Raw genomic sequence first — 21,165 nt, forward strand, 5'->3', positions numbered from 1 at the left:
ACTTAACCTCTGGAATATAGCCATAAAATCATTTTTGGATAAATTTGCACCTGTATAAACTAAGGTTATCCCCGCCCATAAAATTCAGAATCCTTGGTTTACAGCTGAACTTTCATCAAAAAACAAGTAAGATCTTTAGAACGCAAGTGGAGAAAAGATAAAACCCAAAATAATTTACAAATGTTCAATGAACTATCTAAACTTTACAAAATAAAAATAAATCAAGCAAAAAAGAAATTATATTCAGATAAAATATTTAAAGCCAATAATCCTATATACTATACTAAACACAATAACAACTTCACATTCCCAACAATAACCTGAAGCGGTTGATACTATTCCCACTGCTCAGGAATTTGCGGATCATTTTATTGAGAAAATTGATAAAATTAGGAAAACATTTACAATAAACCAACTTTTAGCAAATGATCATGAACAATCTGCTACTGAATCATTAATTTCTAGGTGCTCTAGATTTAAATTACCTAGTCTAAAATAAATTGAGTCTATTATTAAATCTATTAATATTAAGGGATCTAAAGCTGATTTAATTCCACCATTCATTCTAAAACATTACTTTGATATTTTTGGACCTTTCATCCATACGTTAGTTATTGAAAGTCTGAGTCAAAACTCAGTACCATTGTTGTGGAAAAAATCCATCATTCGCCCTATCATCAAAGATAAAAACATTAGTTCCGAAGACCCTTCTAATTATAGACCAATTGCTAATATTCCCTTTTTGGCAAAACTGGCAGAAAAGGTAGTTTTCAATCAAATTTCAGATTTTGTGGAAAAGACTAATGTATTGCATCCTAACCAAACGGGTTTTAGACATCATCATAGCACCGAACTTTCATTAATTGGAATGACCACCTCCATTCAATACTTTCTAGATCATCACCAATCAACTTTGTTAATCTCTATTGATCTTTCTGCGGCTTTTGACACAATTGACCATCAACTTCTTCTTGACAGACTTCAATCCATTGGTATTACAGACCAAGTTCTTTCTTGGTTTGAATCGTACCTAACAGATCGTACATCTACTGTTTTCTTCAAAGATGCAACATCAAAATCTTCATTAACCACTCACGGGGTTCCTCAAGGGTCTATTCTCTCTCCTTTACTATTTAATATTTTTCTTGCTCCTTTAATCACATTATGTCAATCCGTGGGATTTCAGATTTATGCATATGCAGACGATATCCAGCTCCTGCATCCAATAGATACTAATGAAACATCTGATATCCTAGATATTAATGAGAAACTGGATCTTGTTTATCACTGGCTGAACACGAACAAATTGGCACTCAATATTAAAAAGACTAATATTATGTTATTTCCATGGAAAGAAAGTTCCGTTCTTCCTGCTCCAATTTCCATAAAAAACATCCCCCTACAATCAGTTAATAATATAAAAATTTTAGGGGTGATTTTTGATAACAAATTAAATTTTCATAATCACATCAGCAATATCGTTAAAACTACATTCTATAGATTAAGTAAAATTCGATCAATTTCAAAATTCTTATGTCCAAAATCATTAAATATTCTAATTCACTCCTTGGTGATCTCTAAAATAGACTATTGTAATGCACTCTTCAAGGGAATATCATTAAATGAAATTAAACGCCTTCAGATTATTCAGAATGTTTCCATTAAACTTATTACCAATTCTAGAAAGTTTGATCATGTTACACCTCTTTTAAAAAAATGCACATTGGCTTCCAGTTATCCATCAGATAACATATAAACTTTGCTTGCTTACCTTTAAAACTCTTCTCAATAAAATACCAGCATTCATATATAAATGCCTAATTCCATATAATCCAGTCAGAGCTTTAAGATCAAATGAACAAAATTTATTAACTATTCCTTCACTTAAGATTATAAACACAAGACGACAGTTTATTTTTTCAGTAACCACACCACAGACTTGGAACGCTCTTCCAATTTATTTACGAAAGGAGCAGGATCTGGGAAGATTCAAAAGTAATTTAAAAACATTTCTTTTTAAAGATGCCTTTGATATTTAATCTTTTAATACCCAGGTCATTGATTTTATTCTATTAATATGCTTTTATTTCTTTCCCTCATGTACCTTTCCTTTTTTTGTTCTGCTTTTCTGAATTAAATTGTATTTCACATCCCCTTTTTACCTTATGTTATGAATATGATGATTTAACTTTTAACCTTATTGTATTGTTCAAAGTTTGTATTGTATTGTTTCCCTTTGAATGTATTTTAAATTGTTCATCGCTTAGAACTATGATTAAGCGATTAATCAAAAGAATTAATAAACTTGAAACTTGAAACTTAATCAGTGGCATAGCCACTGGGGAGAGCCCTTGGAGATCTGGGCCCCCAGTTTGGGCTCAGGCTCCCTCTAAAACTACATCATCTGATCAATGGCTGGCAGGACTGCTAAAGCTCCACCAGCTGCATAAAATCCAATTTCTCAGCCTTCTGCCTTCCTCCTCATACTGCTTCAGGAGTGAGGAAGTCGGTGGCATGTCTTCAGTCGCCTACCCCGCCACTCCCTGAACATGCTGAGAGCATAATCCAGTTGGGTTTTCAAAATTTCCACAATAAATATACAATAATTTGTTTGCATGTAGTGCTTTCATTGTTATCAAATAGATCTCTTGCATATGCATTGTGGAAATATTGAAAACCCAACTGAGGCCCAGATGCACTAAAGTCAGTGATCGTCTAACTATCATCACTAAACCAGTTTTGACTGGTTTAGCGACAATCACATTTGCCAACCCAATGCACAAAATGGCTCACCACGTAGTTTTCTGCAAGATCGCTCATTCTCCAATCAAGCAATGCAAATAAGGTCATTAATATTGAAATGCCATCTAAACTAGCAGAGTGATTGATACTCTAATATGGCTTTGCAATGCACAAAAAAAGTGATCGCTTTTAGCGATCCCAATAAAACGACTACTCAAAACCAGTCACTTACCTGTGCTACCGATAATTCAGCCCTAAAACTAATATATTTATAACATACCATGTCCTTTTTTTGAATGGGCACAGATGCTACACAAAATCTGCGCCATGGAAAAAAAAAACTGAGCCAAGCCGCACCCCCTCCCAATGACAATTTGTTGCACCCCCGATGACAACTGCAGGTCTCCGAACCCCCCACTCCCACCCCAGACAATGACGGCCGCCCCTGTGACAGGGACGTACCCAGAGAGACAGGAAGGATGCCCACTCCCTCCCACCGTGAAAATCCCCCGTGCCAGCCAAAATTGTCAGCAGGGATTCCCATTCCATCTTGCCACCAGAATTTCCCCCCCCCCAATGCCAGGACCCCCCTTCCCTGCTCCCCTTCATTAAAAAAAAAGTTAGCCACTCCCACCCCCATCCCCCGCATCTCCTCCATACCTTGTAATTTGATGATAGCAGGAGGAATGCCCAGTCCCTCCTGCTCCACAGGCCGCCACTACAAAATGGTGGGCCTTTCCCTTCCTGGTGCATCCTGAGATGCATGGGGAGGGGCCTAAGGCCCCAATTAGCTCAAGACTCCTATGACCCTTCCTTCCTGACTTGGACACCTAAGGCCCCTCCCAGTTGGGGGGTTGATTTGGGGGTTGTCAGGAGGGACAGGGCCATCAGCAGGAGGGAGTGGGCATTCCTTTTGCTGATCTTCAATTTGGGGTGTTTAGTTTTTTTGGGGGGGAGCAGGAGTTTGGGAGGGTAGGGACCAGCGGAAGGAGGGAATGAGCATCCCTCCTGCCAATTGCAGTGTTGGTAGGAGGGAGGGAACATCTGGGGGGGGGAGTTATTTCTTTTTTTATGGGGGCAGATACTGTGCATATATAACACACGCACAACATTTAAAAAAAAGAGAGAGAGAAAAAAAAAAAGCTCCAAACAACTGTGTGGCTAGAGGCTGCTACTCAGCTGTTCAGGCTTCCCCAAACTGGTTCTGTTCATGTGTCAGTTGCTCTTTATTGCTCTTACAATGACTGATCAGACAGGATTCCAGCGAGCCTTCATGCAACTCATTCGCATGGAAACTTGTTGGAACATCAGTCGCTGTTCCAAAAAGGCAGCCAAAAAAATCATCCAATAGCATCTCATATAGTCTTAACGTCTGTGTTTTGTGCATCTAGCTGTGAGTTGTGGTTCTTGAGGACCATGGTTGCCCACCCCTGGTATAGAACATCTTCAATGAATATGTGAAATGAAGTAGAAAAAAAAAATCAAAAATTGAGAAAAGGTTAGAAACCCAAAAATTAACCAATTTTTTTTGGCAAAGCATATCCCTGTTGCTTAGTGTTGCTTTCCTATCAGGGTAGAATTAAGATGTAGGTACATCCATAGGGCCCAAACATTTAGAAGTGCCTAGTCAGTTGATCTTGCACAGCAGCTCCCAAACAGTGTGTCATCACTCTACTATAGTATGACAGAAAAAAAGAGTGGGGGCAGGCCGTCCATCCTCTGCAGCTTCATAGTATAGGACTATCCCGAGCCAGAAACATGCCCTGTGTGATGTGCCCCCTGGAACTCCTGTCCTGCCCACTGCATTGCAGTCAAGCAGGGAAGCCAATGGACAGGACACAGTTTAGGAACCCCTGAGTCCCTTGCTATTGCCCTGCCCCAGTCTTTTCTAGCTGGAATGAGTCAGTGAGAAGTGCTTCTATTTTCTAAGAACCATGAGGTTTCTCATAGATTTGTCAGACCTAATGACGCCACATGGTTTTAGCTGGAGAGACGGAGGAAGCTACGACAGCAGAAGAGAAGTATTGCTGACTCCTGTTTATTCAAGGGTTGTTGTGATTATGTCAGGGTGGTTGGAGGATAAGGGGAGTTGAAAATGTATTTATATTATAATGGGTCAAAATTAATGTCTGCCTGGGGCCATCAAAGAGCTCACATGTACATAGGGAGCAGTCAGACTTCCTGAACTAACTAAAAAGGTTTAATGTTAGCTCAAAAATGCCATTGATTTCTTTTCAAATCAAGACAACAGGCTTAAAGATATAATAAATTATAAATACATGCAGCACAGTACCACTGTGAGGTGTTGATGCTTTCAACCTTAACCCTCATATTACTACCCAGTGTGCTGAAATGAAAAATTCCTGAAAAGCTATTTAAAAGCGTGCTTTCCTAATTATATTCAGAGAATATCATTGCACAAGTTACCCTTACAATTGCTTCCTCAGTGCCTTTGTGTTTGATGATCCAAGCATTAAAGTTGTTTCTTGAAAAGATGGGTAGACTTGCATGGCTTACAATACAATAGAGAGGACAGCTGAAAGATTGCTTTCTAGGATCAGAACTGTAAACATCGAGAGCTCTGTTTTATGTATTGATCACTGTAGATGTGGTAGTACATGAATGCAAGAAAAAAATTTGATAAAGCTAGCTGCGGGAGTTTTCCGTTAAATTGGAGACAAATGGCAGAAGCTACAAAGTGTTATTTTTCAGTCTGTATTCTATTATACTGTGAATATAGTTTTCTCCAATTCAGAAATGCTTACTGGTAGATAGCTCGTTTTGTCTTTGCAAACAACTGCCAGTCATGCTCAGTTTAGAAGGTCAGATGTAGAATGGCTTTGTAATGAGACCCACTGTACTTTGCACAGTATGTAGGTACCGAACCGTCTGAAATAAAAGAAAACACAAGCAATGGGATTAGTTAAGTTAAAGAAAAGTAGCGTTGTGATTAGCTAGAGAAAAACCTCTCTTTTGGGAACTGCCTTGGGTACAGAAAGTGCTAGTTACCTTTTGTTTTGTGTTTTTGCCTGTAGTTCTAGACCAGGGATCTCAAAGTCCCTCCTTGAGGGCTGCAATCCAGTTGGGTTTTCAGGATTTCCCCAATGTATATGCATTGAAAGCAATGCATGCACATAGATCTCATACATATTCATTGGGGAAATCCTAAAAACCTGACTGGATTCGGCCCTCAAAAAGGGACTTTGAGACCCCTACTCTAGACAATGATGAAGGATGGGCAAATCTATCTTGATCCTGCAAGGATGCCAGCTCCCCGTGAACTGGTCTGTTCAGATATATTTTTCCCAGTTTTTGATGGGGCTGCAGTTTTGCAACAGTTAGATGGCTGATACACACATAATTCAAGACATGTCCAACTTGACTTGGGCTGTGACTGACTACAGAAGCAGAATTTGTAATTGAGGTGGATGGCATTGCTCTTCTGCTCCTACTTTCACACCTGCTTTGAGATGGCTTGGATTAAATCTAGACTTTTTATAATTTAACTCTAGCCATTATGCCACATGGAAAAACATTTACAAAGATAAATCTGGCTGCCACTTCTTTTGGCAGACTTTTATTTACATCTCTTTGTTTTCTTTTTAGTTGAAGTACCTGGGCTTAACACAGCTCGTTTACATTGTTCTTTGTTATGAAAAGGAAAAAGGGCCCAAAAGAGTGTCTCTTGCTACAATCAGTAGAGTGCATTTTTATTTTAAATATGCAATGTTCTAACATTCGGAAAAAGAGATGCTGTTAGTGATCTGTAACCTGTCGCTAAAATAGTCTGTAGTACCTGAAGATCGGAGGGTAGACAATGTTACGCTAATTTTTAAAAAATGGTTCCAGGGGAGATACAGGAAGTTACAGACTGGTAAGCCTGACTTCAGTGCTGGCATAATATTTATTTATTTAGATTTTTATCCCATCCTCCCAGTAGCTCAAAATGACCTACAAGCAAACATTCACAGTGGAGTACATTTGGACAATACAAAGACTATACGGTAGTTTAAGTACAGGTTAAGAATAGACTATACAACAATTTAAATAGAAGTTTAGAATGGAGAAGAGAGGGTAGAGGGGAGGGGGGGTTTAAGGAGGATGAGGCGTAGACTGTGGTTGAATTTAAGTTGAAGAGGAGGGTCTTTACCGCTTTCCGGAAGGTCATCAATGAGTTTTGTAATCTGATTTGTGGGGGGAGTTGGTTCCAGAGTTGGGGGATGAAGTAGCTGTAGGAGCATTTGCAGGCGGTTTCTGATAGGAGGGACTTTCCTGGGGGGGAAGCATAAGCGTTTCTCCATTTCCGAGCAGAGGGGGCGGGTGGGGGTATACAGGGTTAGCTTGGATTTTATGTAGATAGGGGTGGTGGTGTAAATTATTTTATGCGCTATTACTAGGGCCTTGACTGTGCAGCGTTGGTTAATTGGAAGCCAGTGTTCAGCACGGAGGGCTGGGGAACATAAGAACATAAGAAATGCCCTCACCGGATCAGACCGAAGTCCATATTTTCCGGCGATCCACGCACGCGGTGGCCCATTTAAGTACACCTATTGGGAAACCCGGATTTCCTATATCCCTCAATATGGTTTTCAAGAAGATGTGCATCCAACTTGCGCTTGAAACCCAGAACAGTAGTCTCCGCCACAACCTCCTCCGGGAGAGCATTCCAAGCTCCAACCACTCGCTGTGAGAAACAGAACTTCCTGCCATTTGTCCTGAACCTGCTGCCACTCAGCTTCAGGCTGTGGCCCCGTGTAAGTGTGACTTCCGAAAATGTTAACAATGCTTCTTCCTGGTCTATTTTATCCAATCCTTTTAATATTTTAAAAGTCTCTATCAAATCCCCTCGCAGTCTTCTCTTCTCTAGGGTGAACAGACCCAGTTTTCTGAGACGTTCCTTGTAGCTCAAATTCTCCATACCTTTGACTAGTTTCGTGGCTCGTCTCTGCACCCTCTCCAGCAGAGTTATATCCTTCTTGAGGTATGGAGACCAGTATTGGACACAGTATTCCAAGTGAGGTCTGACCATTGCTCTGTAAAGTGGCATTATGACCTCTTCCGATCTACTCGTGATCCCCTTCTTTATCATGCCCAACATCCTATTGCTTTCTTCGCCTCTGCCGCACATTGAGCTGAAGGTTTTAGGGTTCTGTCTATCAGTACCCCCAAATCCCTTTCTTGTTCGCATTTGGCCAATGTCACCCCCAACATCTTATACTCATGTTCTTTGTTTTTCTTTCCTAGATGCATCACCTTGCATTTGTCTATGTTAAAACTCATCTGCCACTTTTTCGCCCAAGTTTCCAGCTGGTTCTGGAGCTCCTCGCAGTCCCCTAGAGAGTCAACCACCCGACATAGTTTTGTATCATCTGCAAACTTCGTTATATTGCATGTTGTTTCCTCTTCAAGGTCATTTATAAAAATATTAAACAAAATAGGCCCAAGAACCGAACCCTGGGGCACGCCGCTAGTCACTCTCTCCCAGTCCGAGAATTGCCCATTTATGCTCACCCTTTGCCTTCTTTTCTCTAGCCATTTGCCAATCCATCTATGCACTTCTCCTCCTATTCCATGGCTCAGAAGTTTTCTTATAAGCCTTTCATGCGGAACCTTGTCGAACGCTTTCTGGAAATCCAAGTAAACTATGTCCACTGGATTTCCACTATCCAATTGTTTGTTCACCTTCTCGAAGAATTGAAGCAAATTTGTCAGACATGACTTCCCTTTCCTAAAGCCATGTTGACTAGCCCTTATTAAGTTGTGATCTTCCAAGTGTTATACAATGTTGTCTTTAATTAATGCTTCAATTATCTTCCCAGGAACTGATGTGAGGCTCACAGGTCTGTAATTTCCTGGTTCACCTCTTGATCATGGGATCATGGTAGTTGAGTTTGTATAGGAGGCGGATTGCTGCATTTTGTACCCGCTGGAGGCGCTTGAGATCTTTTTTGGCTACTGCATTAAATAGGGAGTTGCAGTAATCCATCCTGGAGAGGACATAGACGTAGAGGAGTTGGGCTAGGTCGGGTGTGGAGATGTAGGGGTTGATCCTTCTCAGTTGGCAGAGGTAGTAGAAGGAGGTAGAGACTACTTGAGATATGTGGGTGGACAGGGACAGGTCGCCGTCTAATGTTACTCCTAGGCTGCGTACTTGATCTGCTGCAGTTAGTATGGTGAAGTCCCATCATAGTGTTGGGCGTGTGTATTTGATACTTTTTTCCTGATCCATAAAAGTTCGGTCTTGGAGGCGTTCAGCTGTAGTTTGTTGTTTGTCATCCAGGTTTTCATGTCAGAGAGGCAGTGTTGGAGGTTGGTGATTTGGGATGATCGGTTTTCGCCTAGTGGGAGGAGCAGATGGATGTCATCAGCGTAGGAGTCAATTTTAACGTTGTACTTCTGGGCTATATCAATGACAGCTCTGATGTAGAGGTTAAATAGGAGGGGGGATAGAAGGGTGCCCATATTTGATGGGCTTAGGGTTAGATTTGTGCATCCCTAGTAGGATTGTTTGAGTTCTTTGGTGAAGCAAGGAAGTAAACCACTGGAGGGCAGAGTCCTTGATTCCAAGGTCAAAGAGTCTGGATAAGAGGAGGTGGTGGTCGACAGTGTCAAAGTCAGCATTGAGGTCAAGTGGAATAATAGTGGAAACAATTATAAAATTGTGGATAGGCAAACTAGATGGGCCATTTGCCCTTTATCTGCCATCATGTTTCTGTTTCTATGATTTAATGGGACAGAGTCAGCATGGGTTCAGCCAAGGGAGGTCTTGCCTCTCTATTTGTTTGACATCTATGAAGGTTTGAATAGACATAAGAACATAAGAACATGTGGATAAAGGTGAGCTGGATGATGTAGTGTATCTAGATTTTCAGAAAGCTTTTGACAAAGTTCCTCATCAGAGGCTTCAAAGAAAATTAAAGAGTCATGGGATAGGTGGCAAAGTTCAGTTGTGGATTAGGAATTGGTTATCGGATAGAAATGGCCATTTTTATCAATGGAGGAGGGTAAATAGTGGAATGCCACAGGGACTGTACTGGGACCAGGGATATTTAACTTATTTATAAATGATCTGGAAATTGGAATGATGAGTGAGGTGATTAAATTTGCAGATGACTCTAAACTATTCAAAGTTGTTAAAATGTACGAAGATTGTGAAAATTTGCAGACAGACCTTAGAAAATTGGAAGACTGGGAGTCCATATGGCAGATAAAATTTAATGTGGACAAATGCACATTGGGAAGAATAACCTAGATGCTAGGGTTCTCCTTGGGGTTAGCGCCCAAGAAAAAGATCTGGATGTCACTGTAGACAATACGATGAAACCTTCTGCCCAATGTGTGGTGGTGGCAGCCAGGAAAGCAAACAAGATCTAGGAATTATTAAAAAAGGGATGGTTAACAAGACTAAGAATGTTATAATGCCTCTGTATCACTCCAGGTTGCAACCTCACCTTGAGTATTGCATTCAGTTCTGGTCGCCTTATCTCAAAGATACAGCAGAACTAGAAAAGGTTCAAAGAGTGACCAAGATGGAAACAGGATGGACCAAAATGGATAAAGGGGATGGAACTCCTCTCATATGAGGAAAGACTAAAAAGGTTAAGGCTCTTCCTATATTCAAGCCTGGAAAAGAGATGGCTGAGGGGAGATATGATTAAAGTCTACAAAATCCTGAATGGTGTAGAACAGGTACAAATGGATCAATTTTTTTATTCCATCAAAAATTTGAAAGACTAGTGGACACTCGATGAAGTTACAGGGAAACACTTAATACCACAAGGAGGAAATATTTTTTCTCTCAGAGAATAGTTAAGCTCTGGAACGCGTTGCCTGAGATTGTGGTAAGAGCAGTCCATAGTCTGTTATTGAGACTGACATGGAGGAAGCCACTGCTTGCCCTGGATTGGTAGCATGGAATGTTATTACTATTTGGATTTTTCCAGATATTAGTGCCCTGGATTGGCCATTGTGAAGATGGGCTACTAGGCTAGATGACCTTTGGTCTGACCCAGTAAGGCTATTCATATGTTCTTAAAGGCATCTGTGTGAAATACATCTAGTGCAAGTCATCCCTCTCCTTTGTATGTTTAAATCATATTTATTAGAGGAAAAGAAATACAATTTCGATCCGATACAGTAATTTTATCAGACACACAACTGTTACAAACAATATTATCTAAGCATAACAGTCTCTCTGCTAGACTTGCATCCTCCCTTCCCTCCACCTACCACCCTCCTTCAGCAGCCAAGTTAACACCCAAACAGAATACAGACCACAGTACTGAGAATTCAAAATCCTACTGCATGCTGCTGTGGTTAACATAAGTCAATTAGGTTCCCAGATAACTGAAAATTCCCACCCTGCCAATGAGGTAAGATCTTGACAGCATATTGTTCCATAGTAAGAAGCTGGATCATTTGTATTCTCCACAGGGATATCATTGGAGCCTCCTCCCCTATCCATTAAAAAAATACCGTTTTCATACCCAGCAATACTGCTCTCTTCAGAAAGCCCTTTGAAAGTGGACAAGTGATATTGTATCGTCCAAATAAGAGTAAGGAATCAGCCTTGACTTTCCTCTTCCATAGAGTAGATACAAAAGTAAGGAGTTCTGTCCCTCTCCTTTTTATTGTTTCAATGCAGTTAACTAGAAGGAGAAGATCTTAAGAATTTATTTTTGTTTTCCATTCTTTCTTTATGTGGTAATTACTTACTCTCTGAATTCATATTTGCAAGAGAGAAACCATTTAGAGGAGACAAGGTTTTCAGGCATGCTATATTAGACAATCCAAACTATTGCACCTTCTCTACTTTATGATGATTTTTTTGTGCATGTATCAGATGGTTATTCAGAATAAAATAACATTAAATGATACCCCTGCTGTAGGTATTCGACCCATAGCCCTGACTGTTGTGTGACAAATCTAACCTTGATATTCAATATTAGGCCATGATTGAACACCAAAATTTAGTATCCGGATAGCAGCAGACCCAGATGTTATGTGGGTGCCAGCCAATATGTGTGTCCTGGCACTCACATAGCTAACCAGGCAAAGGCAGTACTGCCTTTTTAGTGGTCCTTTCTGCCTAGTTACCTATGTGGGCACCAGCACTAAATATGGCCAGTGTCCAGATAACTGCTGGCTCCTTCCCAACTTTGTCCACAGACCACCCCATCACTAAAGCCCTGATTCTGTAAAAGATGTCTACAGTAAGGTGCTTAAATCAGTGCAAGGTGGGGTTTAGGTAGACAAGAGCTTATCCTACCTCCTTAAATCTTTATCCTAATATTTTTAATCAGAGGTCAGTTCATAGTATCAGTCTGAAACACCATTCAAATGTTAATCTCAAATAGGTTATTTGTTTCTTCATTGGCATTTGATATACTTACTGTTTTGTGTTTTTTTTGGGGGGGTCTCTTCTTCGGGAACCACAGCTAAATAACCTGACAGAGATCCATGATCAGATCAGTGGCATGGCTCGCTGCCCCTACAGTCCTCAGCACAACTCCACAGCACTACTCACTTCCAGCGGGGAACTCTATGCTGCCACAGCTATGGATTTTCCAGGAAGGGATCCTGCAATATACCGTAGCATCGGGGCCCTTCCCCCACTTCGTACTGCTCAGTACAACTCCAAGTGGCTCAATGGTAAGTTTAGCCCAATTTTAAAAATCTTTCTTTCTTGAGTTCATATATCTCCTGTTCCAATTCTATCCCAAGAAGACTCTTGTAATACTTGTTGCATTACATTACAAATTTCATTTATAATCTGCCAGTTCCACCAAGTTCAAGGCAACTCATAAAAAGAAAAAAAAAGAGTACTCTGTGGGATAAAATAGATCATAAATTGTCAAATAAAATAATCCAGCCTTATTTCAATTTGCCAATACAAATCTCCAAAATAGGCTAATTTTTAAAGCTTAAAAAGTTACAGATGTAGAGAACAAGCTCTTATATCTGATCTTTGTAAAACTAGGATACTGAAGTGTTAAAAAGTGATTAGAAAAATGAATGCAATTTTGTGCTAAAATATTGATCAAGTACATCTTATATTCAGGGGCTTATCCATGTAGTATTAAATTCCATATTACAAATTTTAAATATTACCCTGGTTTTCAAGGGTAGCCAGGTCAAATTAAGGCAGTAAGGGAAATATAATTTCAAGCCTCCACACTTTACGGATGAGATGTGTTGATGTGTCCTGTAATATCTGCAGTTACCACAACACATTTCTATGGCAACCAGCATATACTATATTAATCCATATCAATTAAAATCAAAATCTGCACAATTATTTGTAAAACATCAGGCATAAAATCAGTATTCTCCTTAATCTCCATAACACTCTAAACCCTTTAAAAGGTTTGTTATAGCTACATTACCTAAATTGTATAAAAAAATACCCCCTACCTACTTCTACCTAATACAACACTCAAAATGCTAAGAAATATAGCTAGAATGTGGATAAGACTAGGTATACTGGTAATACTATTAAGGCAACTAACAGAAAGAACTTCTAAAAAGTCTGTTACCTTTCATTATGACTCTAGGATTCAGAAAGAACAGAGGTCCCAAAGTCCCAAAAAGCCACAACCCGATAATACAGAAAATTGAGGTAGTCACAAGCAATAGACCCCAGAAAAAATTACACAAGAAACCAGACCATAGTAGATCGATCAACAACCTTATGACACAAAAGGTTAAATATAACACCTCTCCAAACAATTTCTCACTCACAGTCCCTGGCTACTGTATTAATGCTAGATTCCTGATAAACAAAACAGACTTAATCAGGGACTGGCTAATGCAAGACCAACCAATTTATTGCTAGTAAATGAAACCTGGTTGCAATTACGGGATGACCGAATAATGAGAGACCACCTTCCAGCCGGTTATAAAATATTACATCTATGCAGAAAGAAAAAAGAGAAGGAGAGTAGAAATCATCTATAAGAAGTCTTTTGAAGTCACTATAACCAATGATTGCCTCTTAGAATCAGTGGAAATCATAGCATGCTAAATAAAAGACCCCCCCTCCTAAAAAACAAACTAATCTGTGCCATCTGTTACTGCCCACCAGAGAAATAGATAGAAGCCAAAGACTACTTCAGTGCCTTCCCAATCAATCTAATACAGTAAGAAAACACTATTCTAGTCAAAGAAAATATAATTAAAAAAGAAACAAGAGGTAAAATAGTAATGTATTCTGGCAAAAAAAATGGATGAGAAACTTCACAATCAAGAAAAAACTCTAGCCATCAACAAACGGAATGAGAATGTCAAAGAAGTACCAGATGAAATAGAAAAAAAAATCATAGATAGAAGAAACTCTCCCTGGTTCACAGAAGAACTACTATTACTGAAACAGGAATTCAGGGTCATATAAAGAAAATGGAATAAGCAGCAAACTGAAGACGACAAAATCTCATGGAGAAAAAATATTAACCACTAGAAAACCCAAAAATAAGTATTATTCTGAACAAATTGGAAGAAGAAAACCAGATTTGAAAAAAAATTATTTCTAAGAACACACTTCCTACTTAACCCAACTGAATTAACAACCAAATCAACAAATACCCCAGTAGCAGTTGAACTGGCAACCTTTCTCAGAGCAAAAGTAGACCACATCAGAACTGACACTAACAAAGGAAATGCAGTGAACTTCATAGAAGTACTTAAACAGCACAAAATCAAAAGAGAGAGAATACCCTCCACAAACAAAATGCCCAGCAGATAAGTACTAGGAGGAATTATCCCCAATCACAGAAACAGAGTTAATAAGATTATCACCCAAATACACAAAGTCTTAATACTTATTAAATGTCTGTCTAATTTTCCTACAACAAAGTCCATCAACAGTATACAACTATCTATTAGACTGGCTGAATGACTCACTAGAAAAAGGAATATTCCTCAAACACCTAGGAAAAGTCATTCTAACGCCCATCCCAAAAGATCGAAAAGAAGAAATGAGCGATGCCAAGAATTACAGACCAGTAGCTGCATTCCCACTTCATGTCAAGCTATTAGAAAGCGTGGTAACAAATCATGTCACAAAGTACTTGGAACACCATATCATTAATGTCTTTTGCCTTTTCAAGCTGCATTCTTTAATAGTGACCTCTAGTTCATATCAGCACTTTAGGAGACAATTGAAAATATATCTGTTTACAAGATTTTTAGGAAATTAATGTACTGTATTCAATTGTATATAGTATGTACAGTTTTTATTCTATTTTGTAAACCATATAGAACTTAATAGTATTGCAGTATAGAAATAAACTTTTATGTTATGTTTTTATGTTATGTTAGATACTACATAATCGGATTTCAGAAAACACTTTCAGATTTCAGAAAACACTGAAACACTACTCAGTGCCCTGACATCTGAGATTAGAAAACGCATGAGCACCGGACAACAAGTCCTTGTACTACAATTTGACTTAGCTTGTGTATTTGATATGGTAGACCATCAACTCCTATTACTGATCCTAAACTTTCCAGGGATAAATGGTAAAATGCAAACTAGGCTAGAAGGATTTCTAACAAACAGAATACACAGCATAAAATTGAATGGAGAAGGATCGGAAGAATTGTCAGCATCAAGTGGAGTACCCCAAGGCTCACCACTCTCCTCAATACTTTTCAGCTTACTAATGTCAACACTAGGACACTTCTTAGATAAGAGCAATATTACAATATGTATTCCTTTCTACAGAAAAGAAAACAAGATTAACAAATCAGTGGAGGAAGTCACTTATCTACTGTAGTTGCTGACTGGACTGACAACATGAAACTGAAAGTAAATAAAGAAAAAAACCCACAAATTTTTACAGATAAGCCCATCCAGAATCACCAACCACAATCAAATAACACTGCATAACACTCCACTGAAACTGGAATCAGAACAGAGAATCCTAGGGATTATATTTGACAAGAGCCTATCCTGGGAGGCAAAAATATGAACATTAACCAAGAAAATATTCACAACATTGAGAAAATAGACACAAATTTGGAATTATTTCGACAAAGAAAACCTTCTGATCTTTTCAGTCACTGGTACTATCCCTAGATTATTACAATGTGCTTTATGTAGGATGAAATATGTGAATTAAAAACTGGCTGGTCATAGGAAACAGAGAGTTGGGGTAAATGGACAATACTCGGACTGGAAGAGCGTCACCAGTGGGGTGCCGCAGGGCTCGGTGCATAGACACATGCTCTTCAACATCTTTATAAATGATCTAGACATTGGTACGACGAGTGAGGTGATTAAATTTGCAGACGATACAGTTATTCAGAGTAGTGAAGACACAGGGGGATTGCGAAGATCTGCAACATGACATAATCAGGCTTGAGGAATGGGCATCAACATGGCAGATGAGGTTTAAAATGGATAAGTATAAAGTGATGCATGTAGGTAACAAAAATCTCATGCATGAATACAGGATGTCCGGGGCGGTACTTGGAAAGACCTCCCAGGAAAGAGACTTGGGAGTTATGATCGACAAGTCCATGAAGCCGTCCATGCAATGTGCGGCGGCAGCAAAAAGGGCAAACAGAATGCTAGGAATGATAAAGAAGGGGATCACAAACAGATCAGAGAAGGTTATCATGCCGCTGTACCTGGCCATGGTGCGCCCTCACCTGGAGTACTGCGTCCAGCACTGGTTGCCGTACATGAAGAAGGACATGATGCTACTTGAAAGGGTCCAGAGAAGAGCAACTAAAATGGTTAAGGGGCTGGAGGAGTTGCCCTATAGTGAAAGATTAGAGAAACTGGGCCTTTTCTCTCTCAAACAGAGGAAATTGAGAGGGGACATGATTGAAACATTCAAGGTACCGAAGGGAATAGACTTAGTAGATAAGGACAGGTTGTTCACCCTCTCCAAGGTAGAGCATTCTCTAAAATTGAAAGGGGATAGATTCTGTACGAATGTAAGAAAGTTCTTCTTCACTCAGAGAGTGGTAGAAAACTGGAACACTCTTCCGGAGTCTGTCGTAGGGGAAAACACCCTCCAGGGATCCAAGACAAAGTTAGACAAGTTCCTGCTGAACCAGAACGTATGCAGGTAGGGCTAGTCTCAGTTAGGACACTGGTCTTTGATCAAGGGCCACCGCGTAAGCAGACTGCTGGGCACGATGGACCACTGGTCTGACCCAATTCTTATGTTCTTATGATGTAAAGAAAACATACAAAAAAACAACAACCTCTAAGCCATTCAAATGTAGCAGCCAGACTTATTTTCTCAGCAACTAAATATGATGAAGTGACATCCCTATATCTCAAACTATACTGGCTCTCCTTCGAAGCAATGTGTATTTTTAAACTATGTGCACTGATCTTTTTAATCTTCTATGGCAAAACACCAATCTACATGTTGAATTTAATAGAAATACCACCCAATAACAAATAAAACCTGATCAGCAGCTATATGAGAATAAGATTCCCAAAACCTAAAGGAATCAAATATAAAACTATTCACTCTATAACCTTTCCATACTTGGCAACAAAATGGTGGTATTCTTTAGCAGCACAATTAAGGAACACCTCCTCCTATCAAAACTTTCATAAAGGTGTAAAAAACTATTTGGAAAATTTCTTATACAAACCACCTCTCCCATATTGATAGATGATCAAGCTCCCTACACACCCATCACCCAAAAGACCAGGAAAGTAACAATCATACCAGAACCCATAATGTCAAGATAGCAACACCAGTTATGGCCAATCTTCTCTCCAAACCATATACCGTAATCATACGCAAACACAAACCAAGATATCTATGTCATGAACCCTAATGAAATACACTTCTCTCTCCGGATTCGCAGGGGATAGGGGAAGAGCCGGACTGCAAATGGTGAAATACCGCGAATATCTTCTGGTTCGGCTCTGACCCACCCCCGCCTCCCTCCTGCCTTCCCCCCCAGCATCCCGGCCTTACCTGGTGTTCTAGCGGGCTTTCGGGGCAGGAGCAATCTTCCTACGCTCCTGCCCCGTGCAGATCGCCAATAGGAAATAGCTGCCGTGAGTTCCCGTAGTCTCTCGAGACTACGACGGGAAATCCCCACAGCCATTTCCTATTGGCAATCTACATGGAGCAGGAGTGTAGAAAGATCGCTCCTGCCCCGAAAGCCCGCTAGACCAGGTAAGGCCGGGACGCCGGGGGGAAGGCTAAACTGTGGGTTTTTAAAATTTTTTTCCTCCTCTCCAAAAAATCGCGAATATGTGAAATCGCGATTGCCGAAACCATGAATGGGGAGGGGGAAGTGTAATGTAAATCCTGGACATGGCAAGGCTCTTCTAAATTGTAAATCACAAACTCCTTCTGGGGCATATTAGCAACCCATAAATACTAATGTAATATAATCACTTCCATTACTTTTGTTTTATAATGGATTTGAAGCTGCTGGCCTCTAATTACTGACCTCAGTTATGTTTTAATGCTACATTTTTAGGAATGTGACCAACATCTCCAGGAAAGAATCTGTTTTCTAGCAAATGTGTTTAAGGGTTGTGTCAAATAACTAATAAAATTTCCAAAAACTGCTCTCATCAAATATACTAGACATGTATCAAGTGAACTTTGAGATGAAGAATACTTCTTCAAATAGCCACAAACCTTTTTTCAATGGGTATCTGAAAATGTGTCCAAATTCTATCTAATATTACATCCCCTTGCACTTATGGAAACCTTTTTTAAAGCACCAGAACTCTTAAATTTTGCTGAAAATAGGGCACAGATTTAGGAGCTCAGCTGTTTTTGAATATTAACTCTTCCCAAAATCCTGGCTGACATACAGAAACAGGAGCATGAATACACAGCACTGACAGTTTAGGCTAAGAAGAGGACAAGTACTAAGATAATGACCAAGAAAGGAAGCCAGAGTGAGCTTCCTGCTTGCTCATCTCCTGCCTCTGGCTGATCATAACTCCTGCAATGATAAGGGATGAGATACTGAGGAGTACATGCAGTCCCCGAGTTAAAGACACCCAACTTAAGTACGACTTAAGTACAACATGGCTTCTGCAAGGGAGGATCGTGTCTGACGAACTTATTGTACTTCTTTGAAGGAATTAACAAATGGATGGACAAAGAGGACCCCATAGACATCATATACTTAGACTTCCAAAAAGCCTTTGACAAGGTACCCCAGAAACTGAAGAACCATGGGGTGGAAGGAGACGTACACAGATGGATCAGGAATTGGTTGGCGGTTAGGAAGCAGAGGGTAGGAGTGAAGGGCCACTACTCGGACTGGAGGAGGGTCACGAGTGGTGTTCCGCAGGGGTCGGTGCTTGGACCGCTGCTATTCAATGTATTTATAAATGATCTAGAAACAGGGACGAAGTGCGACGTAATAAAATCCATAGACGACATCAAACTGTTTAATGGGGCTAGGACTAAAGAGGACTGCGAAGATTTACAAAGGGACCTGAACAAACTAGGGGAGTGGGCGACAAGATGGCAGATGAAGTTCAATGTAGAGAAATGTAAAGTCCTGCATGTAGGAAACAGAAATCTGAGGTACAACTACACGATGGGAGGGCTGGTAATGGGAGAAAGTAGCCTAGAGAAGGACTTGGGGGTACTAGTAGACAAGATAATGAAACTGTCGGCACAGTGCGCAGCGGCCTCTAAGAAGGCCAACAGAATGCTAGATATTATCAAGAAAGGTATTACAGCCAGAACGAAAGAAGTTATCCCGCCGTTGTAATTGGCGATGGTGTGCCCACATCTGGAGTACTGCGTCCAATATTGGTCGCCGTACCTTAAGAAGGATATGGCGATACTCGAGAGGGTTCAGAAAAGAGCAACAAGATTGATAAAAGGTATGGAAAACCTTTTATATGCTGAAAGATTGGAGAAACTGGAGCTTTTTTCCCTGGAAAAGCAGAGGATTAGAGGGACATGATAGAGACTTACAAGATCATGAAGGGCATAGAGAAAGTAGAGAGGGACAGATTCTTCAAACTTTCGAAGACTACAAGACCGAGAGGGCATTTGGATAAATTAAGAGGAGACAGATTCAGAACCAATGCTAGGAAGTTCTTCATCCAGAGGGCGTGGTAGGACACAGTACGGTATTGGGTTTCAAGAAAGGATTAGATGTTTTCTTGAAGGAAAAGGGGATTGAAGGGTATAGATAGAGGATTAATATGCAGGTCCGCGTGAGCGGACTGCTAGACATGATGGACTTCTGGTCTGACCCAGCAGAGGCACTGCTTATATTCTTATGACTTGTACTTAAGAATGCAGTTGCAGCTTCATTTGATTTCACTGAGCAGTATTTCCAGTGGCTTAGACTACTACACTTCTGTAGCAGATTGATGCATGACCACATTAAGAACATTGTGTGGTTGTGCATGCTGTACCTTAGAGGGAACACTGGAGGGACATTTGGCCCTTTTGTCAGCTGGGAGCAGAGGTAAGCAGCAAGAATCTTAAAATCTACAAGTTCTGAGTTACATACAAATCTGACATAAGAACAGCTTTAAAAACGTAACTTATTCTTAACCTGGGGACTGCCTGTATACAAGATAATGTTATGTGGCAGAGGGAAAAAGCAAGTGAGGGTGGGGCATAGAGAGGATAAAGTAGGAAATTATGTGAGAGTTGTGGAGCGGTGAGAGGAAATTAGGGCCACCACTCCACTTTTTTCTGCTTTGATCTCCCCAATTGAGTCATGGGTATGAGTGATCTTGGAGGATAGATAGGAGCAACAAGTTGACTGGGCACATAGGAGGGGTAGGGAGTGTGGTAAAATGCAGGAAAGTCAGTGGACAGTGGGGCATGGAGGGAGAGAAAATGAGAAGGGAAAAGAGAGAGATTGTTTAAACATGGGAGAAAATCTGAAAATTTGGTTTGACTGACTAGTAAAATCTGACTATATTTTTAATCCCTATTTGATACAATGGTACATTTTTCTATCCTCTGTGTAGCCACACTGAAGAATGTCCCATTAAATTGCTAACTGAGCCCTACTCTTTTTACTTTTCTGGCCTTTTTGCTCATGTTTGTTAATTCCTTGCTTTTCAGCGCATAAAAGCTGAATTACTTCCTTTCAAAGTCCAATTAATGTCAGTCTAAATTAAGGTCATGCTGGTATTAATGTGGGCATGTTAATGAAACTACTTTCAAACTTTCCTGCTGTGGCTGGATTTGAAAAACTGAATATGCACTATTTTTTTTTGTAAATTTATTTATATGTACATATATGTTTTATAGTAGTCAAACCACACCGATTCTGAATGACATAACCAATGATTATTTCAGTGAACAGTAACACTTCTTCCACTTGCCCCCCAAATTATTCCCAACAGCCTCCCTCTCTCCGCACTCGCGCAGAAGCTAAAGTTCCAGCAGTTGTGTGCCACTTCCTCATCTCTTAGCTGTTCAATTAAAGAAGGGCTCCCAA

At 40.1% G+C, this 21,165-nt stretch overlaps 1 protein-coding gene across 1 annotated transcript in view; it reads left to right on the top strand.

The window, feature by feature from the left end:
• SEMA5A (semaphorin 5A) overlaps window positions 1-21,165 on the top strand; it is a 1,054,315-nt gene that overhangs the window by 594,465 nt on the left and 438,685 nt on the right. Inside the window, 1 exon segment of the mRNA XM_033929716.1 lies at window positions 12,180-12,393. Coding sequence (XP_033785607.1) covers window positions 12,180-12,393 — 214 coding nt within the window.

This window comes from Geotrypetes seraphini, chromosome 2, assembly GCF_902459505.1.
Source record: "Geotrypetes seraphini chromosome 2, aGeoSer1.1, whole genome shotgun sequence".
Taxonomy (NCBI): Eukaryota; Metazoa; Chordata; class Amphibia; order Gymnophiona; family Dermophiidae; genus Geotrypetes; species Geotrypetes seraphini.